Genomic DNA, 16,618 nt, shown 5'->3' with positions numbered 1-16,618 from the left:
TGTGGAAGCATTAAATTTTAAGATGTCTCAACTAGAAACTCTATTTTTGAGATCTCTCTTGAGAGTCTTAAGTGTCATATTCATCAAATTTAATTTTTGGACCAATAGAAAGCCTTTCTTTCTCAACTACTTTTTCCTATTAAATGTATGTGTGACATGTGTATCTATTAGAGTTTTTTAGAGTGTTGCATTGGAGAAGGACTTGAATTAGAGACACTCAAGTTAGCCACATAAGAAAGAGAACCTCAATTAAGACTCAACATATAAGCCAAATAGAATTTTTTTTAAAGTTTTACATTGGAGATGCTCTTAGGTCGTAGTTTATGGTTAAGGGTCTCTATACGTCACCTTCAAAAGCCCAATTTGCGGTTATAGCAGATTGTGTGCTTCTTCAATACTCATGTTGTATCCTGAAGTGTACCCCTATCAACAACAAAAAAACAGAGGCCAAGAGTTGGGGGAATAGTTAGACCTAAACTTGCTCTAGTACCGTTTTAGTACAAACAGTTGCGCATTTGCTCGACTTCGATGTTTCAGTCTCACTAGGACTGCTGGTTCAGGAAATGTCATGCCCAACGCTTCTTGACGAATCTCCCATTTCTTTTTTCATGGCTACAGCAAGCAAGGCATGGTGGGTTTTGTTCCGCCGATATTACTGGATTCGAGAGTTAACCAAGTCACAAACTCAACTAAAACTTGTTTAATCAGAGATGACTCTTTCAACAACAACAAAAAAAAATCAGAAATGGCATCATGACCTAAAATATGTACGCCTCGAGGCGCCTTGAGACTGCCTCGCCTCAAAAGAGTCAAGACGCGCTTCGAGGCGTACGTCTCGTCTGTTTTTTCAAACATGGTGTGCAATTATAGAAACATATTAAATTTGTCAAAGCCAAAAGCAAGAAAACCAACAAATAATAAGGATAGTTAATTTTTCTTTATACCCATATAACAGTTAGATCAACTAGAAAAAATTATGAAGAGAAAACACTAATAACAACGAAGCAAGAAAAATGTTAAAAAAGCTACACTTCCATTATAACCGTAACATCAATTGACCTTCACACAACTGTTTCAACATTACTTAAACATTGGTCTCAGAGATGGCAAAAATTTCAATAGAGAACTTTCCTACTCACAATACAAGAGGTTGAAGGCAGATCCGTTCTCGAATAAGAAGCTTACTCGAAAAAAGATTAAATATAAAACCATAGTACAAAAGAGTAACTATGAATTTCTTCTACGAAAAGAAGTAATATTTTGATTCTCCTTTTAGGTTTTGATTGATGCAGTGATGAGAGTAAAGTTCATGGTTAGAAGGGGAGGTAACAGAGATGGAATTTTACCTCCTTTTGTAAGGAGTAGTAATCTTTTCCTCCTTGAATGGTTGAGTAGATGAATCAGATAGACTGGGTAATCTTGGAACACTACCTTTCCCTTTTTTAGCATTAGGTCCCAATATTTCTATCATGTATTTCCACCCATCAATTGGCCGTCTTCGACTAAATATATGAGACTTTATAAAGCTCGCAATCTGCAAGGTACAATTTGTATCTTGTCAGAAACAAAAAGAAAATTTAACGTAACTGTAATTATCAACTACTAACATTCAGAATGAAAATAGTTGAAGGTTTTAGATTTGAGACTTTTGCCCCGAAGGTCGTTAAGAATCCGTTTTTGTGATCTCTATTGACGATGACATCAGTATGGATCTAGGAGATCTGCCAGAGGAAAAGGTGTACTTTCTAAATTCAAATAAAGATATTTACTTCATGTTTCTCTTTACAATCTCAGCCTCCATATCGAAGATACTTAAAGCAAAAAATCAGAAACTCCCTTTGGGATAACAATATGGAGGAAAAATGTATTCATTGGGTAGCTTGGGAGCAAGTTTGTAAACCCTTGGAGGAAGACGGACTAGGAGTCAAGAACTTATGGGCAACTAATGAAGCTCTACTATTATAATGGCTTTGGAGATTTGAGGTATAGAAGCCAGCCCTTCGGAGAAAGATTATTGTAGAAAAGTAGGGTACTGAAGAAGGATGTATAGGAACTAAGAGGCCTATGGAAGCATACGGGTGGTCAATGTGGAGAGGTATCTATCTATAACTAGTAGGAAAAATTCGAAAAAAATCACTGTCTAGAGTTATAAATCGAGAGGCAACGGAATTCTGGCAGGAGGCTTGGTGCTCCCCGACCCCTCTGAAGGATCTTCGCTGTAACCTTTTTGCCATAGCTACAAAGGAAGGAGGATTGAAGAGACCTAACAAGTGCAGTCTATGTAAGAAAGAGGCAGCGAATGAAGATCACTTGTTTATACATTGTGGGCAGTTACCCACGTTATATTGCCACTGAATAGGATATGGTCGTTAGCTTAAACCATGAATCGAACACATTAATTTCTTCTCACATTATCTTACGTCAATAGTACCAAGGTTGGTCAGGCAAAAAGGACTGGTACTTCAGTACATACTTGTCAAGCTCACTACTATGAATTTCATCATAAATTGGATATATCAGTGTTCAAAAGGACAGGTACTTAGTAAATACACCAAACACTCTTTATATTCAGAGACTACAAGTGTAGCTTAACCTACGCTCTTCGAAACAAACCCTCGGAAGACAACTCCAATGTTATATTCAATGTGCTTACGATAGGGTCAATCACTTAAACCCGTCAATTTTGGAATAAATTGTTTGCTTGACATGTCGAACGGCCAGAGGTTTATCCTGTAGCATACATAATATAATAAATTCCTGAGATGTGGTCAGAATGGGAAAATCCCAAACGCGATGAGTTTTTTTCAAACTAATAGATAAAGTTACTCGTCTTTTAGATAGGTGTTCCTACATGCTCTCTCAACTGTCTACTACTTGATTGAATAGTTTTCCAGTAAAGCAAAAAAATCAGTACATAGTCTGGAGTGATTCGTCATAAGTTTGCCTTCATGGACATAAATGAACACATAATAGAATAGATACAAGTAGCATACCTGGAATTTACTGAATGCAATTCGACGTTCAAATTCTTGAAGAAGGATATCCTCCTCTCTTTGAGATACCTCCCAGATGTTCCCATCTTGAGCTTTGGATGTTGTTTCCCAGCCATCTGGTTTGGTTTTGAACTCAGATGTGCTTGCGGTTTTAGGATCATTTAGGTCATCAGGTGTAGAGTCAAAAATCCTGCATTAGGTGTGCAAGTTAATGAAATAGAGAAGGTAGTCAGTCATCTTAACGCAACTATTAAGTTTCCACACAAGAAAATTTCAGATATTAATCAGAAGAGTTTAAAACTCGAACAATAAGATTACCTATGAGACTACTTTTCTCTTTTATAGCAATTCTTTTGTTGTGTCAAATTTCAGGATAATGGTGTAAGAAACTCGAATAATTTTGTCAGATACTCCAGTCAATTCATTGAGTAGGATTACTACAATGTGTGATTTCGTAGAGTCATTGGGTAAAGTTGCACATAATCGTCATATAATGACAAATAGCAAATCTAGGTTAACGTCTTTGTGTGTAACGCTTGGATGCATACCTAGTACCCACCTGCTTCCACTCACGGCATCTGACACATCGCATCGATGTAAATGCTCATGGGTTCAACCACTATCTACAATCCAATAACCATCCTATTAAGCTAATCAACTAGGGAAAGTCCCATGATATAACCTATTCTTAGATGAACTATGAGCTCCCACATCAAAGATTGTTTTCTACATGAGAAAACGCAATTCAACTGAAAACACCCAAAATGGTGATCCACAGATTGCTTCAGGTAAAAACAAAATCAACTACCCACACAGTTTTTAGTTTGATTTCAAACCCTAATATACAAACCCAATTGAGGTATAATAATCAAAAGAAGTACAAACATCCTAAAATTAGAAAACAAACACAGTGGTATATGTACATATAGAGAGAGAGAGAGAGTGAGAGTGATATATCTAGAGAGAGAGAGAGGACATACTCAGAACAGCTATCAAGCAATCTTTCAATATCCTCACCACCACCAATACCACCACCAAGCTTAGCTTCTTCTTGCTTTTCAATCTCTTTCATCCACAACCCAGCATGAATCCTTTGTTTCTTCAACCTATAATCCTTCTTCATACTCTCCACACTATAAAGATTACCCTCTCTTTTTTCTTTATGTTCTTGTTGTTTTTGTAATTGATTATTATTAACTTGTGGGGGGGTTCTTTTTCTTCTTTCATTCCAATTATCAGTCATATCTTCAACAAATGCTTTTGTTTCAGGATCAACATCTGATGGTAAAACTACACTTGTCTCTGCAGATGAAAAATGAACATCAGTTTCCCATGGAGCTCTGTTCTTTGCTGAAAGATCTTCAGGTAACCATGCTGTTTCCCAAGCATCATTCCAATCTTCATCTCCGTTTCTTTTTGTGGATTTAGACCTTAATTGGGTATTGCTGAAAAGGGTTTTTGTAATTTTAGATGAGAGATTATGAAATTGTAGAGAACTTTTTATGAGGCGATTTAGATTCTGCATTTTTTTGTGGGTCTAACAAAAGAGAGGTTTTCTGTTGCAAGGAACAAATTCGACCTAGGAATATAAAGATGGGTTTTACACTAGGGAAATTTTATATACACGCAAATTCTGGTTGACTTAGTCAATTTACCTTGACCAAGTCAAATTTCACTCACACTCACAACCAAGGGAATATTGGTCAAGATGATTAACAAAATACCTAATATCTTCTACCATTCCCACAACCTAGGAGTTCCCCAAACCCTGGGTGGTCCTAGTTTAAGAGATTGGACCTTTGATTGATACGGTAGTTGGGATACAAAAGATTTATCGTGCCCTTTTCAAGACGAGTTCATTACTTTTTATAGAATTGTTTAGCCAACTGTGTTGAGTGGCTAAGATGAGGCGATTGAAATCCACCATATTATATTGAAACTATTATTTCGTAGTCTCAAGATATTAGGATTCTTCTTTGGGAACATTATGTATACTTGATAGATGTTAAGTTTTCTTAGTCAAGGAGATACCGTAGTTAGGATAGACCGAATTTTCAATCGCGTAGATTCTATGGGGAAAGTCTCCTCCCCGCTGGAATCTTGTATTTCAAGTTATTGAATACTTAAGATCCTCGCCGACTGAGATCTTAGATAGAATTCGAGATTAAGTCGGTAAAGCATTAGGCACGCTTCTACCTCCCATGTTTCGTGATTTAGTTATCGACCCCACCTGCGCGGACCCCCTGATCTTCTGTGAAACCCAGGGCAGACCAAATTTTATTTGAGTCAGAACAGAGCTTAGGCACCTAGGACAATCATACTGACCCCTCTATTTTGGGCTTGAGTGGGAGACCCTTTTTAGATTCAACCTCCTTGTTGGCTTGATACGGATTGACCCGTTTGATTTTTGGCCTTTACTTGACTTATTGACTGTAGTCAGCTGATGACAATTTTTTGGATCATCACCAAGGACAGACACGGTTAGCGGCACATCACAAAAACAAGATTTTTACGAAGGCGTAGATAAATTTTGTCGGATGACCACCACCACCATCTTCTTCCCAAATGTTGGTAAGTATCTTCACCTATGTATTTTTCTATGTATATCGCTGCACAATTCTCTCTTTTTCCGTATGTTTATCTAACAAAAACCCTAGATCTACTCTCTAAACATCTGATTCTCCCTTTCTCTAACTCTTGAAGTATTCGTCTTCATCCCTGACGGAGCCAACAATGAACCCTAGCTTGCCCATGAATAAGGAAAACTGCATTAAAGAAACCCTAGCTTGTCCACGAAAAGTTCGTGTAAAGCGCACCAATAGCATAGGTTTCTTCACTAGTTCAAGAAAGGGTCATAAGTATTCATCCAATAATAGTCATAGAGGGCAGCTCCAATGAGAACCATGGAAAAGAACCAAACTCCATGGGGCATATACGAGGAAAATTTAAAAAAAGAAAAAAGAAAAGAAAGAAAGAACGAAAATGAAACAACCTAGAGAATTTATAAGAAAATGATCCCCGCCTTCCGAGGTGCCTGTTTAGTGAAGTAACTGCTGCATCAGGAAGATGTGATGGACCCAACAAGAACATTAAGCACAAATATACAATATCTATCCCGAGGCAGATCCCTGATTGACAAGTATATAATTTGATGTGTTGGATTATAGATATAGAGATCTGCTCTACAGAGAAGCTAACATGTAGATTGCTAGACACTCGATTCTGTTGAAAAAAATTGGCCTTACAAGCAACAGAGCCGCAACAACGTCAAAAGAAGATCTGCTAAAAGGTTTTTGGGTTTGAGAGACTAAAGAAAAGTATTCTGCCTTGAGAAAGCTTGCTGACAAAGCATATGCTTTACCCCTAAGAAGATCGAGGACAGACTCGTAGAGCAACGCCTCTTGCTCTGCCTTAAGTATGATATACCCCTTTAATTGTTTAGACTTGACAAGTCAAAGAAGTCAATTGATTGACCTGAGCAACACATGTCGGATCCCTGAATACTATTACTAAAAATCGTGTTTGTATGTGTTCACGGGCTTTTGTTTTTCCTTGTTGTTGTTATTGCGTTCATTAAATGTAGAAAACATTATATAGCAAAAAAATGTAAGACTAAAACAAGTTGCAAGTGTTGTCAATGTGGCAGGGAGGTGTGTTGAGGCACCTAACGTCCCTCTGTTCAAATATCTCTACGCACACTAATTATTTAAATTTGTCTCACATTTTATCTTTATTATTTAATTTTGTCTCAAATTTTATCTTTGGGCACCCCATGCTGTTTGGGTCAGGTCCTTTGTTCTAGATTAACTTAGTAATTAGTATATTCTTAGGGTTGTTTGGGTGAGGTCCTTTGTTCTAAATTAACATAGTAATTAGTATATTCTTATGGCAGCTTTTCGATATCAAAACTATTAATCCCACAATGTATAGACATCTCTTTTAAAACAATCATGGGGTGTCTATTGCACATATCAAGATCAACTCTCTCATGAAATTTGGGTTTAAACCCACTTAATAAATCTTAAATTTATACAATTTTGGTTGGTGTTGAGAAACACTGTCAATCCGTAGAAGAGTTTAAACAAATAATTATTGTAAACACAAATTTTTCTCAATAACTTATAGATTTATTATTTTAGTTTTGAAATATATATTTCTATCTTTATTTCTTTGTAAGTATTCATGCAAAAAATATCTTTTTTTATTTTTATGTCTCAATGAATCACATATCTATTTAGTTATGCCAATGCTTCTCGAAATTCGTAGTTTATTCAATTACGTTATTGTTATTGTCTATTGTAGCATTCTAGCAAGGAATTGTACTTTTGATACATAATTGCTTTATAATATTTCAAATTTTTAAAAATAAATTAGTTATACAAATAATACATTTATGCATAAATTCTTGCATAATACTTTTTTGTATGATGTCGTTATAGATATTATGGTCAAACTGTTTCGTAATTTAAATATCATGTCTTTCGAGTTTTCCTTTTTCATTTCATTTTGTTAAGGGCTCCGATCAAAATATCGCATCGGTCCCCAAAATATTAGCCACGCCACTTACAATTATCTTGATATTATAGGCTTTCTATTAAAAAGAAATTTTGCATTTGAAAATGTTATCTCATTATGTTTCATTCAGCATATGGATTTTATGTTCTTTTGTTGCATATCTATCTCTCTCTACAATAAAAGAAACAAAATTTTTAAACAAGAGTATATTGTAATTGCATTGGGTTCATCAAAGAACTAGTACAGAAGATCAACACAACTAACAAACCTCAAGAAAAAGATCAACAACTAACAACCTAAAGAAAAAAAACAAAATTACAGTTCTTCGATCCACTAGTTATAGCAAACACTAAGAACTCTTCAAGAAAGGCAAAGACTAATCAAAGAAAGATTCAGAAACCCAAAACAAAAACACTTAGAAATTCAATATGAACTCTTGAAACCCCCAAACTAGCTATATCCTTCAAAGGCACAGCAAAAAGATAAGCTCAACCCAGTTTAATTCACTTTCTTATGTCTGATGAGATTTGATGAACTCATACCCCCCATAGCTCACGTCTCCCCACATTATAATGGTAGATAATAACCAAGATAATAACGTACATACGACAGAGTTGCCAAAAAAGACTGATCATGAGGCGAAGTATCTCTTGATGCTGAACAATCCAATCAATATTCAAAACTAAGATCAGGCCACAGACCAATACAAGAGGTGGCAAAATTTTCTTCATATCTGATGTCTGATACGGTGTACTTGGAATTGAATCTTGATGGCCTTTATGATCAATAATAATATCAATCTCACCACCACCATAAACAGAGTAATTGAAAAGAGACCCAATTCCATGAACACTAATTACTCCATTATTATAAAGATCAGGATGAGTTATTTCAGAGTTGTCAAGTGTGTAATTTGATACTGAGTTGTTTGTGACAAGAATTGTATTGTTTGGGAGAAGGGTTGGGATTCTTGAACCAATTTTGAATGATTGGAGGAGAGAGAAAGTGAGTTTCTGTTGAATTACATGGTAAGCAAAAACTGATGAATTCCATTGAAGAGATGTGATATTAGTGAGAGCATTATCAGTTGGAATGAAGATAGTTGCAGTGAGAGGGAATGTTCTTGAATTATTAGTTTCAGATAGGATTTCTGCCCATTTTCTGAAATCTTTCTTGCTGGATATTGCATTCATGATGGTTTCAAGGTTTTCTTGAGATGGGTTTTTGATGGGTTTGAAAGAAATTGGAGGATGGGTAGGTGATGAATTTGATGATTCAGAGTTGATTTTGGTGAAAGCGGAGATGAATAGGAGGAAGAAGATAAAAAGGTAATGGGGTTTGGTGTTGGCCATTGATGAACGCAGACAAAGCTCTGAGAATTGTAGAGAGAGAAAGAGAAAACGAGATGGTTTCTTGCTTTCTTGATTTTGTTTTCAGAAGATGAGAAATTCTAGAGAGAGAAGAAAGATGACAGGGAGAGAATAGTTGGGATGAAAACAGAGCAATGGTGAGATTGAGTTCAATGTGTAGTCAGAGTATATATAGAAAGATAGAGACGCTGAGGGGTGCAACTAACTACTATAACTTAAAAAAAACTGTGTGAAAATAGAAACTAGCTAAACAAAATTGGATAATTTCGTTTTAACCATCAATTTGTGACGAACTCACCGTTTTGACCCCTTATATAAGCGACTGGTATGTAAGAAAGTTGTCATCTTCAATGTCGTGGTGTAATTTGTGCACATTACTCCTAACCCAACCCGTCCAAACTAAACAAAATGCATCTTTCGCCCAAATAGATTGTAAAATGCAATCCTACACCAACCTAATAGCCCTAGAGGCCAGAAGTGTTTAGAAGCCAACATAGGAATCGTCTGTGGGCAGCTCGTATTGCTTGATTCAAACCACTAATGGGCCTAATCTTATCAAATTTACCCATATTAATGGTGATCATTTAGTGTAAATTACTCACTCGTCCATCTTGTGCAAATTAAGTAGGGGACGTAAAGGAGTTTACTGAATCTTGCTTGAAATTGAAGCACGTAACATTTCGAGGTCGCGACTTTGGACAAACACAGACATTTTTTGGGGATTTCAAATTTTTTGTGGGAAATCTTATTTTTCAGCTGAAACTCTACATGAGGGTTTTACGGAACAGTGATGATAGATATAAAAAAAAAGAATAAACAAAGATAAGGGGATGGAGTAAAGAGAGGAAGGAGAGAGCGAGAATAATGGTGTCCAAACGTGGTGGTGGTGATGGTGGTGGCGGTTAGAGGTGATGGTTGTGGATGGTTAGAAGTGGAATAATAAGATTATTTGAATTTCTTTTTTCAAATGGTTGCGGGGCGATGACAGTTCGCCAACGACTTTTTCCATCATAAAGATTAAAACAAAACGTTTTTCCACCAAAGCTTTGTTCCTCGATATATTTCATTGTTCCCTCAAAGCGACTTCCTATTTTGAGGCATTTTTTCCACCCAAGTCTATAGGCGCATCCCAAAATTTCTCTTAGGACCTCTGTATCTAGGCGCACCTCGTACGACTCAAGAGGCACCCCCCGAGCATCCTCCCTCCATCTCTTACTTCTCTTCTTCATTTTGTTTCTTCAAGGAAGCCAATATATAGACAATCAAATATATTATGTGAACAACAATTTTATATGGACAAAAGATAAAATCAGAAATTTTATATGGACAATAATCTTTAGGGGGACATTACTCTAACACATTCCACTCAAGTCCTCTAAAATTTAGACTTTTTATTTTAAGTATTCTATAAACCTTAGGCGCATTCTTCATCACCAACAACTAATTTGTAGAGAGAGAAGTTGTGGAAAGACTGTCTATTATGGCTAAACCAAAATAATCAACATCATCGACATAATAGTAAAGCTTCTGATTCACTTCGTCTCCCTCTTTACATCACAAATGGAGTTTCTTTGCTTGCTTTTCTTTTGATTTGGATTTCTTTCAGTCATTCATCGTCCGAACTTCTAACTATAAATCATGGGAAATTGACGACGACAAACATGAAATTCAACCTGAATTAATTATCAAACAAGGTTCACAAATTCAGTTTCAATTCCAAGTCTTTGTGTTGGTGGTTGTGGTGATCAATATTCACAACCTAAGAAAATGATCATTGATTTAGTAATTACTCTATTAATCACTATTTGTATGTGTTAAAGAACAAAGTTAGGATGGGGAGATACCGGGTGAAGTTTGTTATATGAAACTAGAAATGAGAAAACCATTGTTAAATTGAAAGGAGAAAAATTGAGAACTAAGAACATCAGAATAAAATGAACTAAAGAAGTAGAAAATAGTGATGAAGATAATTTTACCTTCATCTGGTATGAAGAATTTTATTTTAATGTAGAAAGGTTTTTTTTTGTATAGATTGTATAGAGAGAGAGAGAGGGTTTGGGGATTTTTAGAGAGAGAGACCTTGAGAGAGGATTGGAGATGGGAAAACCCACCTTATTCACTTGAATCTAAACTTAGGTGATTGTAAAAGAGATGCTTCAATTCGCCATGAAGCTTTACAGAGACTGACATGAAGATCTGTGGAAGTCTTAATGGATTATCATTTGATGGATTTGATTATGAATCAATTTTAGGGCAGTGTTGTGACTTGTGAGATACCTGTTGTGTTTATTTAAATTAATTTCAATTGGATTAGTTGGTCCTCTATTGGTTAAAGAAGAAGAATAATTGCACTTTGTCGTTAAATAGTAGTTCTCCGGTGAAGATGAACAATGACAGTTTTCTAGTATTTTAATTTACTATCCTTTTGAGGTCCTCAAATTAATTAGTTTTTAATATTAAAGGCCTTATAGAGTTGTCCCTCTAATAAATCGAAGTCAACAAGGCGAAGCATAGTTGACTTGTACTGGGCCAAAAAATAATTGTCCACATAAAATAATTGGTTGTCCATATATTGGCCACCTTTTTCAATTGTCAATGTGCCTCGAACACTTGACCTCTAAGGTGGAAGACTAGACTTCTTACCACTCCAACAAGAGTTGTTGGCATTCTCTTCTTTAATAGTTTTTCTTTCTCTCCCTACTTTATGTCTCTTCAAAGATCTTGCAACAAAAACCTATAGATCTTGATCTGAAGAAGAAGAAGAAGAAGAAGAGTTTATCTAAAGTCAAAGATCCTTGATCAAAGCTCGAAAAGGGATTTAACCTAAACAACTTTGATGATCCAAAAAATGGGCATCAGATGACTACGGTTCATAATCAAGAAAATACCAAAAGCCCAACGGGTCAACCCGTGTCAAGTCAACATGGAGGTTGAATTTAAAATCGCTCTACTACTCAAGCCCATTATTGGGGGGTCGGTACAATTGTCTTAGGAACCTAAGCCCTACTCTGGCTCAAACATAATTAGGTCTGCCCTGAGGTTTCAGAGAAAATAAAGAGGGTCCGCATAAGTGGGTCTTATACTTCAATCCCAAAACATGGGGGAGGAAGCGTGCGTAATGCTTTACCTACTTAATCTAGAATCCTATCTAAGATCTCAAACGGCGAGGATCTTAAGTATTCAAATAACTTGGGACACAAGAGTTCAACGACCAGGAAGGAAACTTTCCTCATAGAATCTACACGATCGTAGGTTCGATCTATCCTAAATACGGTATATCCTTAAATAAGAAAACTTAACATTTATGAAATATGGGGGATGTTCCTAAAGAGAAAACTTAATATCTCAAGACTACAAAAGAGTGATTTCAATACAATACGGTGGATCTCAACCGCCTCATCTGGGCCACTCAACACAGTCACCTAAACAAGTCTATAAAAGGTATTAAGCTCGCCTTGAAAAAGGCATGATGAATACAAACGATCCCTACTACGGTTGATGATACATAAAATGGTCAACCGTTGACTGACGTCAAGCTCAGGAATAGACGGGAAGCCCAACGGGTCAACCCGTCTGAAGGCAATCAAAGAGAGATCTGCCACCTAAGCCCAAACTAGGAGGTCGGTCAAATCATCTAAGGAGCTCCAGTCCTGTTTCGCCTAAAACACAACCAGTTCTGCCTTTGGATTCGCAAGAAGTATGGGGGGTCAATGGACGTCAGGAGCGCGTCACACGATTACCCACTTAATCCTGAATCTTCTTAAAGATCTCAGTCGATTACGATCCTAAGTGTTTAATTAACTTGGGCTTCAACAGTCTCAAAAGGAGGAAACATCTCCTACAAGATCTATCAACTCGACATGATATCTATGAAGTATCCTTGAACAGAGGAACTTATAATTATCCTATATACGAGATGAACTCAAAAGGAAACCCTAACTACTGAAGAGTAGTCTCAATCCTGAATAGCTGATCAAAACCGCTTCATCCACACCGTCTGTCACAATCGGTCCTAAGCAGCCTATTTTTCTTTCTTTGAGAAATCGACTACGATCTACGTTAGTCGTTACAAGGCATTGATACATCATGAAGACGTGATGAGCACAATAACCGCCTAATTTAAACCATAATGAAATAGGCCTAAAGCCCGACAACATGAAAGAGGCCTAAAGCCCGACCCCTGCACAAAGGATGGTGGCAAACTACTTCCACCGGGACTCGATCTCACGACTTCATAGGCTTAAGAGGGGTGTCAAACCCCTGCACAAAGGATGGTGGACTCCTAAGCAGCCTATAAAAGGTCACCTCATCACCTTCACTAAGGTAAGGTCATCACGTTCCACAAGGATCACTCAATACTCAATACTTTAACTGCAAAGGAAAATCTCATTGTCTTGAGCGTAAGAGAGGCTTCCGAACTCTTTGCAGGTTTTCCCCCCAGGTTTATAAGAGTAAAGAGGGAAAATTAGAGGAAGCAGTATCGTTCATCCACCCAGAATTCCATTCAATCAGATGATCCAGCATCAAGGTCTCTATTTCTTGACTGATAACCGGAGGTGACATTTTTCGACATCAGCAATTAGCTCTAGAAGGAAGGTTGAACTCTAGCAATATCATCAATTTGGTAACCAGAATCCCTACCTTTTCAGAATCACTTTATTAATTTTAGTAGTAATGTCTTCACAAGAATATACTCCCAACAAGCACGAGACTCGGCGTGCCCCTCTGGAGGAATTGATGGTCGAAGTGGAATGGCTCAAAGCAGAGCTCCGTAGAGACGAGGAAACACAGAGCCTTCGAGAAGACCTTCGCAAAGCTAAGGAGGATGTGGATTCAGTTCGGAAAGAACGAGTGGCGGGGGCAAAGATGGAAAAAGTAAAGAATCTCTCCCATAAACTCATCTCCACACCAGCAGCGCCTTTACGGCACGACGGGATACGGATTGAACGGAGGCTCTCAGACAACTACACAAGGAAAGAGAGCTAGACCAAGCGAGAATGTTGGACCCGCATCGACCATATATCTCGGAACCCATAGGAGGTAAGTCAGAAGTCACGGCCCAATCATGGCTTATGTACTCCTGCACCAAGTGGCAGAGCTGACCAGACTCTACGGAGAAAAAGAGGCTTCGGCGAAGGCAACGTTAAGTCTCCCGCCACTGAGTGTTGAAATACTTGAGGCCTCGAAGCAGGATCAATACACAGTCCTAAAGGGACCAGCGCAGGCATGGTATCAAGCCCTAGAAGCAGGATCCATACACTCCTTTGACGAATTGGCACATGCCTTCTGCGCGGCCTTCCGAGGAAGCTACTTGGTGAAAAAAACAACTGAAGACATGTTTAATGTCGTCCAGGGAAGGGAGAATCCCTCGCTCACTATTGGCGAAGATACTGAAACCTTATGGTGCAAGTCCTCGACCTCGATCATAAGCTCGCTCATATATCCCTAAAAAGGCATAAGTCGGGACGTATGCGAAATCTCAAACGATAAGCCATGTAACCACGGGGAATTTATAGAGAAAGTCCAGCGCATCATAAGATGAGAGAATAACTGCAGAAAGATGAAGGAGTCGCCAAAAAATCTTATGAGAATGACTTACCTAAAAAGAAGGAACGAGAAGAAACCAGACCTTTCAAGGAACGGGATCGAAGCAGACGTGGGAGGTCCATGTACGCTTCCTATACCCCCCCCCCCCCCCCCCCCCCCCCCCCCCCCCCCCCCCCCCCCCCCCCCCCCCCCCCCGTAACTCGGAAAAGGGAGGAGATTTTACAGATCCTTGTAAAAAAAAAGACAAGGTAGAGCTGCCCAATCCCAACGATGACAAGGAAGACTTTGGACCCAGGGACATGACAGCGGGGTGTGCCTTCCACGGAGGGTAAGGCCACAAAACTGAGAGTTGTCGACGCCTCAAGAATTTGATATAAGAACTCGTGAGATAGGGACAGCTCGAAAAATACGTCAAGCATGAATACCAGTCCCCTAAATACAAAGTAAAGAATCCCTCCGGGAAATAACGAGTTGGGTTTGGGCTCGACACGAACACCCACTCCACCTCGACCAAGAAGCCCGAGAAGGAAAGAGAATCCGAAGAAAACACGGAAGTGATAGGTAACATCAACACTATTGTTGGGGGTCTGGCCCTTAGCAAAGACAAAAAGGGCGCTCGACGCAGATACGTCAACGAGACAAAAGCGTCGCCAACCCTGTTTACTAAGCCTGCAGCAGAAACTTCACCTTTAATCTATACAAATCAAGACCTAATAGGAGTAATTACATCGCACATTGACCCTTTGGTGATAGCAATAGTAATAGCCAGTTAGAACGTTGGCCGGATCCTGGTCGATACAGGGACCTCGGCCGAAGTCATGAGCAGGGCATGTTTTCGGAAACTCGGGATAAGCTCTTAATACTTAAAATCTTACAAATCTTATCTGACGGGTTTTGGGGATAACCAGGTCTTGATCGATTGGATCATATCGTTGCCCATGGCGATCGGAGACGGGACAGCGAACAGGGTGATCATGGTGAATTTCACCATAGTTGAAAAGCTCAACGCTTATAACGTCATCGTAGGAAGAAACTTCCAAAGAGGAATCAAGGGTCGTCCTCTGCATAAACCACTTGATGATGAAATTCCAAACCCCAGGAACAAACCTGGTATGAACAGTCAGGGAAAATCAGGAAGTAGCCCGGAATGCTACTTAGTTTCAATCTGAAACTGTAAAAGAGAATAGCTCAAACCTGTGGAAACCTGTGGAAGCTCTGGAAAATGAATCTCAATACGAGGACACCACAGCAAACATGCATGAATAATAAACTCGTCCAGGTACGATGATGACTTTACAACTATGTCATCTTAGTTTCTTTTATAATAAAAGTGTCGCCTGTAACATAGCGTTCGAGCTACAATAACTATAAATCAAGAATACTTTTAAAAACAAGTATTGTCAAGAAGAAGTCCTAGTCGAAACTAGTTGTGCTCAAACCAGTGACCAACCCTGATAGCCCAAGCTACGACCAGGGGTCAAGGAGAAGTCTCCAGCGACCAGCTCAAGCTACAACAAAGGGTCAAGGAAAAGTCTTTGCTGAAACTAGTTGTTCTCAAGCCATCGACCAGCCCTGATAGCCCAAGCTACGACCAGGGATCAAGGAGAAGTCCTAGTCGAAACTAGTTGTTCTCAAGCCAGCAACCATCCCTGATAGCCCAAGCTAAGACCAGGCGTGAAGGAGGAAGTCCTAGTCAAAACTAGCTTTACTCAAGCAAGCGAACCAACCCTGATAGCGAAAGCAACGACCAGGGGTCAAGGGGGATCCCTACTCTAACCTCGAATTAAAAAATCAAGGGGGAGCCCTAGTCTAACCTCAAATTAAAATCAAGAGGGAACCCTAGTCTAACCTCAAATCAAAGGGGGGGCCCGAACCTCACAAACAGCTCTGGCCACGCCAATGCCAAACAACACAAAAAACACTACGAACTGGTACACAGGTTTGACTAAGGTTTTGTTTTGCAGAAAATCGGCAATCATCTCGGAAGTTAGTAATTTAGGTTACAAGCATTAGTAAGAATACATCTGGCTAAGCTTTTGTTTTACAGAAAAAACACATTCGTTCCGGATGTAGTAAGTTAGGAAAACAAAATTAGTAAGCCAAGGATTATGCTAACAAGATAAGAAGTTTTCCTCGTGTTTTTATATCTAGGAACAAGTTGAAAAGAAAAATAGTTCATTCGATAAGCAAGGG

At 38.5% G+C, this 16,618-nt stretch overlaps 2 protein-coding genes across 2 annotated transcripts; both read right to left on the bottom strand.

The window, feature by feature from the left end:
- Window positions 1-993: 993 nt before the first annotated feature.
- On the bottom strand, window positions 994-4,566 carry LOC147556504 (mucin-like protein). The gene is made up of 3 exons (XM_086664505.1): window positions 3,974-4,566; window positions 2,994-3,183; window positions 994-1,534 (listed from the first exon to the last, which is right to left on the bottom strand). The coding sequence occupies exons 1-3, from the start codon at window positions 4,516-4,518 to the stop codon at window positions 1,343-1,345; spliced, it is 927 nt and encodes a 308-aa protein (XP_086520631.1). The 5' UTR covers window positions 4,519-4,566; the 3' UTR covers window positions 994-1,342.
- Window positions 4,567-8,044: 3,478 nt separating this feature from the next.
- On the bottom strand, window positions 8,045-8,860 carry LOC147556503 (uncharacterized). Its single transcript, XM_086658650.1, has one exon. It carries the CDS (start codon window positions 8,858-8,860, stop codon window positions 8,045-8,047), a length of 816 nt encoding a protein of 271 aa, XP_086514776.1.
- Window positions 8,861-16,618: the final 7,758 nt, after the last annotated feature.

This window comes from Eschscholzia californica, unplaced genomic scaffold (assembly GCF_041429995.1).
Source record: "Eschscholzia californica isolate CP2 unplaced genomic scaffold, dmEscCali1.0.p SCAF_2, whole genome shotgun sequence".
Classification (NCBI taxonomy): Eukaryota; Viridiplantae; Streptophyta; class Magnoliopsida; order Ranunculales; family Papaveraceae; genus Eschscholzia; species Eschscholzia californica.
Note: the sequence above shows the minus strand (reverse complement) of the source record. Positions and strands in the feature narration are given on the sequence as shown.